The following is an 18,255-nucleotide window of genomic DNA, read 5'->3' as shown; positions in this document are numbered from 1 at the left end:
AAGGAGAGAATGCAGTTGAAGAAAAAGAATCAACACAGCCAATGAAAATGAGTGAGGAAAATGGAAGTCTTGAATTGGGAAGAATGGGAGATGGAGAAGACAATCATTATCCTGAACGATACAATCAAACTCCTGACCAAAATTCAGAAAACCTTCCAGAAAAGAATGCCACAGTAACAAATGAGGGAAATGAGACAATGGTAGAAATAGAAGAAAGAAAGTGTGAAATGAAGGAAAAGGAAAGGCAGACACAAGAAACAGATGTGACAGAAGGTGTGAAAGTTATGAAAGAAAAGAGTACTGAAACAGTTGAAATGGTTACAACTGAGATAACACAAGGAGAGCAGTGTCAGATATATAGGAAAGAAAATGTTGCGACAGAAAAGTTGCATGTGGGAGACCTAGAAGACTGTGAGGGGAAAACAGTAGAGAAAGTAATAGGTACGGAAAAGGAAAACAGGAATGCCATTCAAACAGAATGTGTAATGGAGAAAAACAAATTAAAGCTGGAATTTGTGAGAGGAGATAATGAAAAATTAAACGAAGACCTCATGGAAAGCAATGCAGATGAAAAGAGTATTAAAGAGTCAAATGGAACAGAACAGATAAATGAAAGAAGTACAGTGCAGGAAAGAAATCACACAATAGTTCAAAATGAAATGGAACAAAAACCAGAGGAACAGAAAGGAATGGAACAAACCAGCCAAAGCAAGAGATCACAATGTGACAAAAGGTTAGAGGAAATCAAACAACTCCAGGGAAGAAAGGAGGAAAAAGATGTGAAACAGAATGAATATTCCTCAGAAAAGGAAGAGAGGCAAATTATAGGTGAAAAAGGAAGCCAAGAGGAAGAGAAGAAAGGCTTGCTAGCAGAGACAAAGAAAGGGGAAAGGAGAGAACAAACATCTGGAGAAAATGTGCCAAAAAATCCAAATAAATCAGATAATTTACAAGAAAATGGAATAGAAGAATCACCAGAGACAGAAAATAGAATGGCAAGAAACAGAAGTAAGAGGAAGGGCTTTCTCTTTTGGGAAAAAACAAACAAACAAAAGAGAAATTCTAAAACAAATAAAAAGTCACCGTCATTTTGTTCTTGTCTGGGAAAGGTGGATGAAAATTAAAGGGAGAATCACGTTGAAAAGTCAAAACATTAAAAATGTAACATCTGTATTTTCAGTCTACTTCTGAAAATTAATTATTTAATATCCAATCGCTGTCAATTTATTTACATGGATTTATACAAGAATTCAAAAACACAATTTTTTTTTCTTCATTCATGGGATGTGGGCATCGCTGGCCAGGCCAGCATTTATTGCCCATCCCTAAATGCCCTTGAGAAGGTGGTGGTGAGCTGCCTTCTTGAACAGCTGCTGTCCATGTGGGGTAGGTACACCCACAGTGCTGTTAGGAAGGGAGTTCCAGGATTTTGACTCAGCAACAGTGAAGGAACAGTGATCTAATTCTATGTCAGGATGGTGTGTGACTTGGACGGAAACTTGCAGGTGGTGATGTTCCCATGCATTTGCTGCCCTTGTCCTTCTAGTTGGTAGAAGTCATGGGTTTGGAAGGTGCTGTCTAAGGAGCCTTGGTGCATTGCTGCAGTGCATCTTGTAGATGGTACACACTGCTGCCACTGTGCGTCAGTGGTGGAGGGAGTGAATATTTATGGATGGGGTGCCAATCAAGTGGGTTGCTTTGTCCTGGATGGTGTTGAGATTCTTGAGTGTTGTCGGAGCTGCACCCATCCAGGCAAGTGGAAAGTATTCCATCACACTCCTGACTTGTACCTTGTAGATGGTGTACATGCTTTGAGGACTAATGAGATGAGTTACTCGCTGTAGGATTCCCAGCCTCTGACCTGCTGTTGTAGCCACAGTATTTATAAGGTGACTCCAGTTCAGTTTCTGGTCAATTGTAATCCCTAGGATGTTGATAGTGGGGGATACAGCGATCGTAATGCCATTGAATGTCAAGGGAGACGGTTAGATTCTCTCTTGTTGGAGATGGTCATTGCCTGGCATTTGTGTGGTGCAAATGTTACTTGCAACTTATCAGCTCAAGCCTGGATATTGTCCAGGTCGCTGCATTTCGACATGGACTGCTTCAGTATCTGAGGAGTCGCGAATGGTGCTGAACATTGTGCAATCATCAGCGAACATCCCCACTTCTGACCTTATGATTGAAGGAAGGTCATTGATGAAGCAGCTGAAGATGGTTGGGCCTAGGACACTACCCAGAGGAGCTCCTGCAGTGATGTCCTGGAGCTGAATGATTGACTTCCAACAACCACAACCATCTTCCTTTGTGCTAGGTATGACTCCAACCAGAGGAGGGTTTTCCCCTGATTCCCATTGACTTCAGATTTGCTAGGGCTCTTTGATGCCATACTCAGTAAAATGCTGCCTTGATGTCAAGGGCAGTCACTCTTACCTCACCTCTTGGGTTCAGCTCTTTTGTCCATGTTTGAACCAAGGCTGTAATAAGGTCAGGAGCTGAGTGGCCCTGGTGGAACCCAAACTGAGCGTCACTGAGCAGGTTATTGCTAAGCAAGTGCCACTTGATCGCACTGTCGATGACACTTCCATCACTTTACTGATGATTGAGAGTAGACTGATGGGGCATTAATTGGCCGGGTTGGACTTGTCCTGCTTTTTGTTTTCAGGACATACCTGGACAATTTTCCACATTGCCAGGAAGATGCCAGTGTTGTAGCTGTACTGGAACTGCTTGGCTAGAGTTGCTGCAAGTTCTGGAGCACAGGTCTTCAGTACTATTGCCGGAATATTGTCAGGGCCCATAACCTTTGCAGTATCCAGTGCCTTCAGTTGTTTCTTGATATCACGTGGAGTGAAACGAATTGGCTGAAGTCTGGCATCTGTGATGCTGGGGCCATCAGGAGGAGGCTGAGATGGATCATCAACTCGGCACTTCTGACTGAAGATTGTTGCAAATGCTTCAGCCTTATCTTTCGCACTGATGTTCTGGGCTCCCCCATTATTGAGGATGAGGATATTTGTGGTGCCACCTCCTCCAGTTAGTTTTTTAATTGTCCACCACCATTCATGGCTGTATGGGTCAGGACTGCAGAGCTTAGATCTGCTCCGTTGGTTATAGGATCACTTAACTCTGTCTATCGCATGCTTCTTACGCAGTTTGGCATGCAGATAGTCCTGTGTTGTAGCTTCACCAGGTTGACACCTCATTTTGAGGTAGGCCTGGTGCTGCTCCTGGCATGCCCTCCTGCACTCTTCATTAAACCAGGGTTGGTCTCCTGGCTTGATGGTAATGGTAGAGTGGGGGATATGCCTGGCCATGAGGTTACAGATTGTGTTTGCAACTGATCTGAATGAATTGTTTTATCTTTTAAATTTCTAAGTCAGACCAATAATTTTCTTGAGTAATTCACAGTTAATCCATTCTGTTCCTTATCTCTCCTGTACGATTTTTTGGTCTGGAAGAATATATCATTTGTTTCATCCCATTGCCAGGCAAACCCCCCACCTGCCAAGACTGAGGCACACATGATTTCGCACATGAGCATTAAAATTTAAAATTGCAAGCCCCTGACTGGAAAGACATTTGCATAGTAACTAGCAGAGTTGGAACAAGGAACCAGGGACCATGCCCTGACCCATTCAACCAACAATGGACTTTTGATTACCAGATGTTGAAGGTAGGGGGACCGAGCATTCCAGTTTGACTGCTAAGATAGCAGAATCCACAAACCCAGAAGAAGTGATCAGACCAGTTTTAGTTACATGACTAGCTGGCTGTTGAGATTTGAACTTCCAACAGGGATTTGAGCTCAGAAAGCTCCTGGTTCCTAGTATGAGAAGACCTCTCTCCTGCCTGCTCATATTTCATGGAACTGAATCTTGTGAAAACACGTGAACCTCAAAGAGAGAACCTTTGACGTGAACAAGGTTTAGGAATACTGGGCCTAAACGAAAAGCAAGACTACCTACAATCAAGTGAGCTTGAAGCACAGTAAACAAGAAACTCTTCTGAATTGCCTCAAACCCCTCTCTACTATATTTTCCTCTCCTCTTTTCTGTCCCTATTTGCATGGGTGTATCACATGTGCATGCTAGCACGGGTGGGTTGTATATCCGTAGGCATGAACCGTATTAGAGTTTAAGTTTAAGTTTTAATAAAATTTCATCTTTCTTCTTTAAACCTGAGAAAGCCTGTGTGAATTGGTTTCTTTGTCTTATAATTGGAAAGCTGTGAACAGGGATTAACAAAAATGGGGAGCTCAAAACACAGTATTCCAATAAGATCAGGTGACGATAGTATCAGATTCCCAGACACCTTTCGCAATCATCAGCGAACATCCCCACTTCTGACCTTATGAAGGAGGGAAGGTCATTGATGAAGCAGCTGAAGATGGTTGGGCCTAGGACACTACCATGAGGAACTCCTGCAGTGATGTCCTGGAGCTGAGATGATTGACCTCCAACAACTACAACCATCTTCTTTTGCACTAGGTATGACTCCAACCAGCAGAGAATTTTCCCCCTGGGCTCCTTGATTCCATACTTGGTCAAATGCTGCTTTGATGTCAAGGGCAGTCACTCACCTCACTTTGCATGCAAGGTGAGTCATGTGGAAGAGATGCTCCTAATTTCTATTCATCTTTGAGCCTCGGAGAGATCCATCATTGTTGTATGTTTCACCCTTCTGATCTGGAATTACAGTCCCCAGAGTACCATGTGACAGGATAACCAGTCAATGGGGAGGGGCTAAAAGATCTCTTTTCAACATTTTATACAGTTTCAGCTATTGGATAAAAAATTAATCACTGATGTTGCTTGGAGTGAAATGGAGGAAAAAGTTATAATGTAAATAACTGAGTAAAAGATTTAGAGGATGGAAGAACAACGTTATTTGCATGTTGAACAACTTTTCCAAACTGACAGCCAAGTATATGTGTAAAAAAACATATCTGAGTCCTTGTTTCTCTTACTGCCAGTAAAATTTGTTTACTTTGTCTGTCATCTGATATATTACTTCAGCAAATTTATTGTATAATAACCATGGACAATCCACTGTCACATTAGAGTGCACTGAGACTATGGTAAACTCTGAAATCACAATCCAGGGACAGGAATTTTAGCCTCTGCCAGGGCCAGGGACAGAGTTGTGTGGGCGGGCCGTCACTTAGAAGAAGACCAGAACGTTGGCAGAGGGACAAGGAAGCTGAATGTGAAACTGTTGACACCAGAACACATCAAGGAACACATAAAGGATTACAAAGGTAAGAACTGTGAAACCTCTCTTTGAGTCCCCAACGCACTGTGAAGAAACAATCAAGGTGAACATCAAGAGCTCTTCATCCTCAAAGACATTCAGAAGGCGAGTGAGAGAGACAAAGGAAATGTCCTGACGCCAGAGCAGCATGCAGAATCTGCTCCTGATTCAGTCGATGGGGTCGATGTCAAGGAGGATCTCCAAGAGGTGAAGAGCCAGCAGGTCTCGCTCTTTGCTGTGGAGGCCTCCAAGATCCCCTTCCAGTCCAAGGCTCACTCCAGGGAGCAGGATGAGATGTGCTCATGTTTTTTCTTGCAAAAGGTACAGAGAGAGCTCTGCCATTAGCAGCCTGAAGGAAGAAGACAGCTCAGTAACATCATCACAGTCTGGCATACAAAGGATCAGCAAATCCTTTTGTGCCGGGCTGTACAATATGAAGCCCACGGCCTCCCAGTCCTTCCTGTCTTCTGTTAGATGCGAGAGAATCTGGACAAACTACTAACTCTGAAGAAGCTGACAAAGGCTGTCAGGTCCATCAACACTGTAGTAAAACTCCTGGAAGCAACAGTTTACTAGCTAAGTTCAGGGGTCAGCAACATTTCTGTACATGGACACCAGTGTCCATGGTAAAAGATTTTGGGGTCCGTGATTGGCAATTTCAAGGACAAGAAATTTCCCATTGTCTTCTTCAGATCAGCTTTTTAATAAAATTGCGAGTCACTTTCACAGCTGACAGGTGTTGAGAGAGGGAACAGCGCTTCCAAACTTAGACAGACTTGGGATTTTTCAGTGGGTTCAGATTTTTTTTTTAAAAAGCCAAATGCAATAGCCAAATCTGTCTGAAGTTCAGAAACCGCTGTTCCCGTTCTCAGCAATGGTTGGGGTGGGGGTGAGAGAGAGGGGGAGAGAGAGAGAGATGGAGAGAAGGCGAGGAAGTGAGAAAGGAGAGAGAGGGGGAGAGAGCTAGAGAGAGGGGGGGGAGAGAGACAGAGGGAGAGAGGGGAAGAGAGACAGGAGGAGAAAAAGGAGGAGAAGGGGGAGGGAGAGAGAGGGGAAAGGGAGAGAAGGGAGAGAGAGGGGGGAGACAGAAGGGAGAGAGGGGAAGAGAGGGAGGGAGAAAGAGGGGGAGAGAGGGAGAGATGAGAGGGAGAGAGGGGGGAGAGAGAGGACAGAGAGAGCGCAAAGGGGGAGAGAGAGAGGGAAGAGAGGGAGGGGAGAGAAAGTGAAGTGGAGAGAGAGAGAGGGGAGAGAGGGAGAGCAGGGAGAGAGGGGATGAAAGAGAAACAGAGGGAGTGGGAGAGAGGGAGGGGGAGAGAGGGGAAGAGAGACAGAGAGGGGAAAGGAGAGAGGGGGAGATAGGGGGAGGGGAAAGAGGGGAGAAAAAGAGCGAGAAAGAGCAAAGGGGAGAGGGAGAGAGATAGAGGGGTGAGAGTGAGAGGAGGTTGAGGAGGGGAAGAGAGAAAGGGGTAGAGAGGGAGGGGAGAGGTGGAGATGGAGAGAGGGAGACAGATGGGGAAGAGAGAGGGGATAGAAAGAGGGAGGGGGAGAGAGGGAGTGTGGGAGAGAGAGGGGAGGAGAGAGAAAGAGAAAGGGAGAGATAGGGGGAGAGAGAGTGGAAGAGAAGGAGAGAGGGGGAAGAGAGAGAGAGTCAGAGAGAGAGGGCACGAGTGAGAGAGAAGGGGAGAGCGTGAGGGAGAGAGGGGAGGGAGAGAGGGAAAGAGAGAAGGTAAAGAGAGACAAAGAGAGTGAGAGCGAGAGGGGGAGAGAAAGGGAGAGGGAACAGGAGATAGACAGATGGGGTGAGAGGGAAAGAGAGTGAGGGAGGGGGGAGAGAGAGTGGAGAGAGAGACGAGGGGGAGATAGAGAGAGGGGAGAAAGAAACATAGAAAATAGGAGCAGGAGTAGGCCATTCGGCCCTTGGGCCCTGTTCCACCATTCAAAAAAGATCACGGCTGATCGTCTAATTCAGTACCCTGTTCCCGCTTCTTCCCATATCCCTTGATCCCTTTGGCATTAAGAGAGCAAGAGAGATGGGGAGAGAGGGGGGGGCGAGAAAGGGGGAGAGAGAGGGAGGGAGAGACAGAGAGAGAGGCGAGAGAGGAGGTAGAGAGAGGGACGGGGGAGAGAGAGAGAGGAGAGGGGGTAGAGAGAGCAAGGGGGGAGAGGGGGGGAGAGAGAGTGGCAAGAGAGATGGGGAGAGAGTGGGAGACAGAGAGAGGGGAGAGAGGGAGGTAGGGGAGAGAGAGGGGTAGAGAGAGGGAGAGAAAGAGAAAGAGGGGAGGAGAGAGGGGGCAAGAAAGAGAGAGTGGGAAAGAGGGGGGAAAAGAGGGGGGAGAGAGAGAGAGACGGGGGAGAGAGGGGAAGAGAAATAGAGAGAGGGAGAATGAGAGAGGGTGGAGAGAAAGAGAGGGTGCGAGTGGAGGAAGGGGAGAGAGAGAGGGGGAGAAAGAAGGGGAGGAGGGGAGAAAGGGAGAGAGAGAGGGAGTCAGTATCTCTGAACCTGCCCCTCCATGTCACTAACTGTTTCAGGGATGAGCAAAGGCACCAATCTTACAGGGAGTAGCAACAACGGCTGAGAATTTCTAACTCTTCTGCTGCACTCCTTGTGAGGTTACTGGAGGGAGTACCCTGGAACAACCGAGAAATGTTGTCTTTCAGTTGCTTTACTGTCTTTCAGTGCCCCCCCCCCCCAACCCCTTCAAAATACATTGTATATCTAAAAAAAGGCTTAAAGTTTTGCCAGTGGTATCAATAAAGCATCAGGATTTTTTGAGATGGGATTCAAAATATCTGTTTTCGGTATCCTACTAAATCCTGAATGAGTTGTATTCGACTCTATGGGACTGGATCGGTCCAGACCCGCTGGAAGTGTATAAGAGTATGCTTCTGGCCAGCAGCAGTCAAAATCCATGAGGAAAGGCATCTTCACCCTCATCTATCAGCAGAAGGGGGAGACAGACGAAATCAGAAATTGATGCCCCATTTTACTGCTTATCGTGGACAACAAAATACTGTCCAATGCCATTGCCAACTGGTTCAAGTCTGCTCTGGAGTTGGTGATTCACCCGAATCAGACCTACAATGTACTCAGCAGGAAGATCTCTGATAGCCTTGCACTGCTCAGGGATACGATTGCCTATGTACGGGACAGGGAGGTAGACACCTATCTCACAGACCTGGAGAAGACCTTTAACAGAATATCGCACAACTACATGATAGACATGCTCTCCAAAATGAGGTTTGGGGAGGGAATCTGCAACTGGACCCAACTGCTCTAAACAAACATCAGCAATGCAGTTTCAATCAATGGGTGGGAATCAGAAAGTTTTCTAATCAAAGTAGGGCTGTCCTCTCTCCCCTGTCTTGTGCAAGTGCTGTAATGAACCTTATTCCGAGTCCATCAGGAAGGATGCAGGCATAAGAGGGGTGACAATCCCAGGCAACAGAGCAGCTCAGGTCAAAGATTCCCTGCACATGGACAACATTGCCATCTTCTGATCAGATCTGCTGTTGGTTCACAGATTGATAGGCATCTGCGACCAGTTTGAAGTGGCCTCGGGAGCCAAAGCAAATCACAGCAAGAATGAGGCTATGTTCTTTGGGGACAGGGCCAACCAATCCTTTGTCCCATTCACTTTGTCAGGTCACAGTACCTGAAGGTGCTGGGGATATGGTTCAGAGGGGACGGGGTAGAAGGAGCATATGACCATGGTGAAGCAAAAACTGGGCATGTGGGAATGACGCTCCCTCTTCATTGCAGGCAAGAACCTGGTCCTCAGATGCGAGGCGCTCTTGGTGTTGCTCTACGTAGAGCAGGTCTGGCTCATACCGTGCTCCTGTGGACAACCGAGCCATCTTCCATTTTACCTGAAGCTTGAAAATGGACCGTGTCTGCAGGGATATGACGTACAAATCTCTAGGGAAAGGGGGAAAAAAACATACCCAACGTCACCCTCGTCCTGATGGCCATCTTCGTAGGTGGCTGCATCAAGCTGTAGACCCGTATGCAAACATCCAGTATCTCTACGTACTGAGGTTCTGTCTGTTTCCGGTGTTGCGAAGGATGAGTCGGGCCATGTTGGTGCAGAACACTCCATTCACAAGAACACAAGAAATAGGAGCAGAAGTAGACCATATGGCCCACTGAACCTGCTCCGCCATTCAATATGTTTATGGCTGATTTTGGGCTTCAATTCCACTTCCCTGCCCGCTCCTCATATTCCTTGATTCCCTGTGAGACCACGAATCTATCTATCCCAGCCTTAAATGTATTCAATATTGGAGCATCCACAACCCTCTGGGGTAGAGAATTAAACAGATTCACAACTCCTTGAGTGAAGTAATTTCTCCTCATCTCAGTCCTGAATGTTTGATCCCTTATCCTGAGACTGTGTCCCCTTGTTCTGGGTTCCCCGACCAGTGGGAACAACCTCTCAGATTCTACCCTATCAAGCCCTTTTAGAATCTCGTATGTTTCAATTAAATCACCTCTCATTCTTCTAAATTCCAGAGAATATAGGCCCAATTTACTCAGCCTCTCATCATAAGGCAACCCCCTCACCCCAGGACCAATTTAGTAAATCTTCACTGCACTGCCTCCAGTCCAAGTATATCCGTTCTTAAATGTAGAGACCAAAACTGCACACAGTATTCCAGGTGCAGTCTCACCAAAGCCCTGTACAATTTTAGTAAGACTTCTTTATTCCTGTACGCCAATCCCCTTGCAATAAAGGCCAACATGCCATTTGCCTTCCTAAGAGCCTGCTGCACCTGCATGTTAACTTTGTGCGTTCCTTGTACGAGTACCCCCAAGTCTCTCTGAACATCAACACTTACCAGTTTCACACCTTTTAAAAAATATTCTGCTTTTTTATTTTTACAACTGACGTGAACATCTTCACACTTCCCTACATTATACTCCATTTGTCATCTTGTTGCCCACTCAATTAGCCTGTCTATATCTCTTTGCAGCCTCTCTACATCCTCCCCTCAGTTTACCTTTCCACCAAGCTTTGTATCATCATCATCATTCAGTTGGATCATGCCGTGCCACTTGTCCCTAATAGAAAAGTTTGTACAGGAAAACACCTTTGACCACAAGTCCATCAGGCAGTGGTCCACACGTAACGGCCTCAAGTCCCAGTGGGAAAAGAAGTTGGTGGATCCCAGTGGATGGTTCCCCGAGCAGATTGCCAAACTCATTTGACAGAATGCTGCATCTCCAGAACTTTCAAACAAGCACCAAGATGTAGCTTGGCTGATGGTGAGAAGGGCCCTCCCTGTCAGATACTTCCCATGTAAAACCCCTCAGGTTGTATGCACCAGAGAAGGTTTCATATGAAATGTAAACATACATTGTAAATATAACCTGAAATGGCAAGTGAGTGAGGCACCTCATATACTGTATTGTGAATCTGATCTGTATTGCCATTTTATGTAATGTCAAATTTGAAATGTTATGTAATGTACTTTTACATATTTAATGAATAAGGTACATTTTTGGAGACAAAAGTTAAGCGGGTGGGCGATAAAACCGGCGCCACCGGTGCCAGTTCCCGTCTGCATCCCACCGACGCATCATTTTCACGGAGCATGGATGGTTGGTGGCAGGGCTACCTGCCTGAAAGCAGAGGGTAGCCAATTGAAGTAATTAAAGACCTATTGAGGCCTATTGAAGGAGGCTGACTAGAATTTTTCAGTTGTCCTCCAGGTCCCCGCAGGGCACAGTTTAGTTAACTGGAGGTGGAGGGCAGTGCTCTAGGCAGGTTTAGGGGCCCTCCCTGCCTGCCTGTTTTCAGCCGCGGTGCAGGCCTTCCAGTGGAGGGGCTCCCCTCTCCCCAGAAGTGGCGGCCCAGCTGCAAAGGTCATTTTTCTTATTTTAAATTTGAAAAGGTTGGAGAGAGGGTGCCTCCATTTGGGCGGCTTCTCTCTCACTTACCTGCCATGGTAGCCTGCTGCTGCTTTCAAGCTGGAAGGCCTCCAATGGCCCTCAAGCTTCATGAGCCCCCCCATCGTCCTTAATTGGATGGTGAGCCCACCCTCTGGCCACTAATTGGCCAATTCAGGAAAAATCACAGTTGAGTGACTGTTTCCCACACAGTGTGGGCTTCTGACCCCCATTTTAGCCTGTTGGCGGGATTCCGAAGCACGCAGGAAAATCCTGCCCCAGGTCTCTGACTACCCTGAGCAGCAATACAGGAGACATGCTGCCTGTTATGTATGTTTATGTAGGTTTGTATCCAATGTACCTAGCAGCAAAGTTTTCAAAGGGAAAATTCTTTCCTGATTTCACTGACGATGAATAAATGTTTCATAAATACTTCACGTGTGACAAGGTTCAGCAGGTACTCAAGATTTGTTCTTTCTTATCTTACAAATAAAATCACAAAAATGCTCAAGTTAATTCATAAATCAACATTTTATTTTTAAATCCCTTTCAGGTTCACTTGCATAAAACATAAGAATTCCGTGAACAAGACTCAATCCCTGAGCACTGTGGTGTCTATGACTTGAGTGTGGGGATGTTAGAAAAACTGCCCTCATATCAATGCACTCAGGTTTCGATATGTGGTGATGAAAAATCAGTAGATTTTTTCTAATCCTCTGAACTGTATCAGTTGTGACAGTATGTGTGATACTATTGAGCTGAGAGTACAAACTTTATTTTATTGTTTAAAAAACCTGTTTCGAAATAAATGAATATATTAGCACTTTAGTTAGTTTTATACTTTTATAAATATATGTATATATAGATATATCTCATGTAATGTTAGATTTCCTTATTCATCCACAGGATGTGGGCGTCACTGGCCAGGCCAGCATTTATTGCCAATCCTTGAGAAGGTGGTGGTGAGCCACCTTCTTGAACCACTGCAGTCTATGTGGTGTAGGTACACCCAGAGTGTTGTTAGGTAGGAAGTTCCAGGACTATGACCCAGCAACAATGAAGGAATGGTGATATATTTCCAAGTCTAGATGGTATGTAACTTGGAAATGGTGGTGTTCCCATGTGCATGTGGCCCTTGTCCTTCCAAGTGGTATACCTAGATCGTGGGTTTGGAAGCTGCTGTCAAAGGAACCTTGGAAAGTTGCTGCAGTGCTTCTTGTATATGGTACACACTGCAGCCACCGTGCACTGCTGGTGGAGGGAGTGATTATTAAGATGGCGGATGAGGTGCCGATCAAGTGGGCTGCTTTGTCCTGGATGGTGTCGAGCTTCCTGAGTGTTGTTGAAACTGCACTCACCAGGCAAGTGGAAAGTATTCCATCACACTCCTGACTTGTGCCTTGTAGATGGTTGAAAGGCTTTGGGGAGTCAGAAGATGATCACTGACTACAGAATACCCAGAATCTAATCTGCTCTTGTAGCCACAATATTTGTGTGGCTGGTGCAGTTCAGTTTCTGGTCAACGTTAACCCCAGGATGTAAATGGTGGGGTGGGGGGGTGGGTTAATGATGGTAATGCATCAAATATCAAGGGGAGATGGTTAGACTCTTTCATTACATATGCATTACAGTTGCTGATTGTTGAAAGAAAAAATGCATATTAGTTAATAAAATAAAATGCTAAATTATACCAGAGTAAGGCAGCTTAATGTTTATGTGTATTGTGTTTCATGAAGACCCCACCTGCTACGAATGAGGCATATTAATTTTGTCGTATGGAATATTAATTTTAAACTGCTGCTGGATTGAAAAGATGATTTATTTAAAGAAATCACAGCAGTGGCTGGAAACATTTGCATGCTAAAAGACAGTTGCCCGGAGAGACAATGGAAATGCTCCCTGATCCAATCAACCCAAATGGATTTTGATCACCAGACATTGAATGTGTAAAAAAGCCAACATTCCATTCCAGCCCCCCCCCCCCCCCCCTCTACTGAAGATGGCTACTAAGATTGAAAGAATCCACAGAAATCTCACTGGACAGGTTGTCCTGAAAAGAAAAACCCTCATCACATGACCACCCCGCTGGCCCAGAGTTTTTGAATTGTGTTCTCAGAACTGTTTGAAGACAGAGTCTTCAATGTGAAGCCAAAAGAAAAGGAAGGTCTCTCCCTGTTTCTCTCTCTCTCTCTCTCTCTTACGAATTTCCAGATCCACTGAAGCCACTAAAACTTCAAGAGAGAAGACTCCTACATCGAAACAAGCTTGAAAGCGTGCACTGGGCCCCAACAAAACGGCAAGATTTGACTGCAGTTAAAGACTTTACATCAAACTCAAAAACAGTAAATAAACTCCAGCTATTGCTCCAAACCTTTCCCTTGATCCAACCCACAGACAAGCGAAAAATTGAAAGTGGGACCTCAAATTTATCCCAATCAAAAAGAGAAAACATTTCAATACAGGTTTTCTTGTGGTTGTGTGTGCTAGAATACTAACATGTCTGGGACTTAAGCCAGTAACTACCCAAGTCAGGGTGAAGTAACTTGGGATAAGTTGAAAGCACTGTCTATGGAAGAGTTGAGAAATATGGCTGAGCAGTGTGGGATCACTTTTCACGCCAAGGCTAGAAAGTCCGAACTCCTATAACTAGTGGCCAACCATTTTTCCCTCGAATCTGAAGAAACAGAGACAGGGTTAGAAATAGACTCTGACAAGGTATTGCTAGCAAAGATACAATTGGAACAGAGGAAACTTGAATTAGAAGACATGGAAAAAGAAAGAGAGAGAGTCTTCCAGAAGGAATGTGAAGAAAAAGAGAGAGAGGAGAGAGAGAAAAAAGACAGGAGAGAGAGAGCCTTCCAGAAGGAATGCAGGAGAGAGAGTTGAGGCGGCTTGCGTTAACTAGGGGACGACAGAGTAACCCCAATGAAAGCATAGCTAATATGGATGATTTTAATGCAGGGCTGGGTTCAGAATTGTTAAAGGTTACTCAACTGGTCCCAAAATTCAATGAGGGAGACGTGGAAGTGTTTTTTGTATCTTTTGAAAAACTTGCAAGGCAGTTAAAGTGGTCAGCTGAGACTTGGACTCTGCTGCTACAAAGCAAGTTAACCAGAAAAGCCGATGAGGTTTATTCCCTTTTTCCAGACAAGAGTTCATCAAGTTATGAACTGACAAAAAAGTGCTATCCTTGGGGTAGATGAATTAGTACTGGAAGCTTATCACCAAAGGTTTCACACCTTCAGAATGCAAGCAAATCAACTCTACTTGGAGTTTGAGAAAAAGTAAGCAGCTGGCTTTTGACCAGTGGTTGAGGGGTCTTCAAGTGCAGATCAGCTATGAAAATCTCAGAGAGGTAATTCTGCTAGAGGAATTTAAAAAGCCTCTCCCACTCTCCATAAAGACACATGTAGTGGAACAAAAATGTCTCAGAGCTTGGCAAGCCTCAATTCTGGCTGATGAGTTTGCTCTCACATATAAGCCGGTTTCCCAGGGGAAAACCTTTTCTAGTCACCCCCAAAAATATGAAAAGGACAGAGGGTGGGAAGGTGATAGAAGCCCAAGCAGTCATGTGAGAGAAAGAAAAGCAGAAGACACAGGGGGCCCTCCTCCAGCCAAAAAGGAAGGTACTGTAAGTAGGAGTGAGAGCCGGAGTCTTGTGTGCTTCCATTGTAATAAAGCAGGTCATCTAAGAGCTGACTGCTGGAAACTAAAAGGAAAAGCCATAGGGTTAATCAGGGCACACCCACTCAGTGAAGAAGATGGGATCCCTGATGAAAAGCACAGCAGAACAAGCTATGGCTTTAACTGCAGCAGTAGTAAGGCCCAGAAAACGTACTGCCGTAGGTGCGGGAATATTTAATAGGATTCCTGAAGGTTATCAGGATTTTGTGTCTGAAGGGAGAATAACCCCATACCTCTCGAGTGGAGCAAGCAAGCCCATAGTAATCCTCAGGGATACAAGAGCCACTACATCCCTTTTACTGGGAAAAGGCCTGACCTTACCTCCAGAGAATGCAGTAAATACCAGAATAGTGGTGAATGGTATTGGAGGGTAGTGTATGCCTGTACCTTTACATCAGGTGCACTTGAAGTGTGACCTAGTTTCAGGACCGGTGACCAGAGGGATTGTCCCTTGTTTGCCTGTGGACTGGGTTGACCTGCTCCTAGGTAATGATCTGGCAGGGGTGAAGGTGGTAGCTTCCCCAGTAGTGAAAGAAAGACCGCAGGATGTCAGAGAAACAGGGCAGTTGCAGGAGACGTTCCCTTGCAGTTCCCCTGAATGTTTAGTGAATCGGGCCATGATCAAACCAGTTCCCCAAGAGGAGACTGAATTGGCACTGCAGGCAGATGACCATGAATCTGTCTGTCTGAAACTTTCTTTGGAAAGTGAAAAGACCCAGGGAATGAATTAACTGAATCTTCCCTAGTTGAGGCTCAGCAAGCCAATCCAATACTGAAAGAGTTAGCATAGGCTGCCCAGTCTGAAACTGAAGCAGAAGGAGTCCCTGATTGCTACTATTTAAAGAATGACATACTGATGAGGAAGTGGAGTTCACCTCACAGACCTGAGGACAAAGAATGGACCTGGTTCACCAGTTAGTGGTGCCGCAGAGGTACTGGAGAGAAATATTAAAAATGGTCCATGAGATTGCAGTGGCTGTACATGTCAGTATACGAAAACTAAAGCCCACGAAAGGCAGCAGTTTAACTGGCCAAAACTCCACGAAGATGTGGTGAAGTACAGTAGGCGTTACCACATGTGCCAAATTGAGGGGAAACCCCTACCTACAGTGAAATCTGCACCCCTAAGTCCTGTACTGGTGTTAGGAGGACCCTCCTGCAGAGGGCTGGTGAACTGTCAAGGACCCCTGCCGAGAACAAAAGGGGACAGGCAGGCACATGGCTGGCAAAAGGTTTGAGAGGAAAGGGGAAAAAGGGACAAAAGGGGAAGGTTGAAGGAAGTCCGGGAGTGATCCCAGATGAAAACCCTTCTTGTCTGGTCAGCCAACCCCGAAATGTTTGAAAAATTAGACCCCACATCCTCCTATGTAAATGCAGACACCAGAAGCACCCCACCAGAGTGGCTAACAGCATTTACATAAACCTACAGAGACAAAGAAAGTCCTCAAGAGGGCAGAGAAACTATGAGGGTGATGCCTCACCTAGTCGAAGTACCACGGGGGAGTGCAGTAGGATCTGGACAAATACCGCAAAGCAGAAGTGTCCCAGAGGACAAAGGGAAGATTAGCAAAGAATTGTCCCCCACAGTCAGGAGGCACCCTACGCAGTCATGGAAATGTGCAAACTGAAAAACTTCTCCAAAAATCAGATATTTATTGGGATGCCAAAAAGGGCAGTTTAATGCAGCACTGCTACAGAGGAAAGGCAGGCGGTAACAATTTTTAGGATTTCTGACTGAATGAGAATAAATGAGAGATGCATGTGTGTTTTCCTGTACTTAGTCTTTTGTTAATGAAATCGCATTTCATTCCACTGGGTGTGGAAGTGTCACGAATGATGCATATTAATTTTATCATATGGAATATCAATTTTAAACTGTTGCTGGACTGGAAAGATGACTTGTTTAAAGAAATCACAGCAGTGGTTGGAAACATTTGCATGCTAAGAGACAGTTGCCTGGAGAGACAATGGAACTGCTCCCTGATTCAATTAACCCAAATGGATTTTGATCACCAGGCAATGAATGTGTAAAAAAGCCAACATTCCATTCCAGCCCCCCTACTGAGGATGGCTACTAAGATTGAAAGAATCCACAAAAAAATGACCAGACAGACTGTCCTGAAAAGAAATACCCTCATTCCATGAACAACCTGCTGGCCCAGTTTGAAGACAGATTCTGCAATGTGAAGACAAAAGAGAATGAAGGTCTCTCCCTGGCTCTCTCTCTGTCTATCACGAATTTCCAGATCCACAGAGAAAAGACTCCTACATCGAAGCAAGTTTGAAAACATGCACTGGGCCTCAATGAGATGGCAAGATTTGACTGCAATTAAAGACTTTACAGCAAACTCAAAAACAGTAAATGAACTCCAGCTGCTGCTCCAAACCTTTCCCCTTTATTCTTTCTCCTTTTGTGTCTCTATCTGCGTGTGTTTATCGCGTATGCATGCTTGCGTGGTTGCGTCATGTATTCGTAGTAGTTTTAACTGAATTAGAGAGTTAAGGTTAATAAACTTACACCTTTCTTGTTTAAATCTAAGAAAACCGGTCTGGTTGATTTCTTTGCCTTACAATTGGAGAACAGTGGACAAGGATTCACTGAGGGGAAGCTAAAGACGGTGTTTTTAAAAATTAAACCCTATTACGGTCAAACCAGGCAAAGGCTGAGAGGGAACCCCTAGACTCCTTTCTCACTTGTTCGTAACAAGTGTTATTGTTAGCTGTTACAACGGCAAGTAAACAAATGAGCCACAAAAATATGCAAGCTTCAGCTGAATGGAGACAGCTCATGTTGGTGCAAGGAGTGCCAGTATTTATATTTGCTTAATAAAAATAATTAAATATTAGTATCCTTGTAAATCAAACATATTCTAGCTTTCACTGAGCCAACCTACATTTTACACACAGTATGGAAACATTTAATAGGGTGTATGATAAAACATTATAAGTAGAATGAAGCCATTTTATGTTAACATCGGATCTCAAAACTTTATGGTCTACATGATTGTATTCTCCACTAGTCTATTCAAGAGATAATACAATGCATTTCTAGAGACAGAATATATTGAGAGACATGGTGAGAAGTTGCGTAGGTGAAGTTGACTTCATCACAAGAATTGGCTTTGCTGGAGATAATGGTGCTTGAGAAAAATTCTCAAATTCTTGTGTTATAACATTAACCCTTCACAATAGTAATGTAGGAAAAATAACACTGTAGCATACAAAGATGTTAACATTGGCCTGAGATCCCACTGTACCATGAAACCCATCAAGATAAGAGGAAATAGGTTCAGATTGCATATAAGAAAACCATGCTAACAGGTTAAAGCAAAATACTGCGGATGCTGGAAATCTGAAATTAAAACAAGACATACTGGAAATACTCAGCAGGTCTGGCAGCATCTGTGGAGAGAGAAGCAGAGTTAACATTT

The 18,255-nt window shown here is 44.8% G+C and overlaps 1 protein-coding gene across 2 annotated transcripts in view; it reads left to right on the top strand.

The window, feature by feature from the left end:
- LOC137375233 (ubiquitin carboxyl-terminal hydrolase 47-like) overlaps positions 1 to 4,952 on the top strand; it is a 35,964-nt gene extending 31,012 nt beyond the window's left edge. For both annotated transcript variants that reach the window (XM_068042083.1, XM_068042084.1), the window contains one exon: positions 4 to 4,952. In XM_068042083.1, coding sequence (XP_067898184.1) covers positions 4 to 1,124 — 1,121 coding nt within the window. In that variant the 3' untranslated portion in view covers positions 1,125 to 4,952. The remainder of the gene's footprint in view (positions 1 to 3) is intronic.
- The last annotated feature ends 13,303 nt before the right edge of the window (positions 4,953 to 18,255 follow it).

This window comes from Heterodontus francisci, chromosome 11 (assembly GCF_036365525.1).
Source record: "Heterodontus francisci isolate sHetFra1 chromosome 11, sHetFra1.hap1, whole genome shotgun sequence".
NCBI lineage: Eukaryota > Metazoa > Chordata > Chondrichthyes > Heterodontiformes > Heterodontidae > Heterodontus > Heterodontus francisci.
The sequence above is the reverse complement of the archived record's forward strand: the minus strand, read 5'-3'. Positions and strand labels throughout refer to the sequence as shown.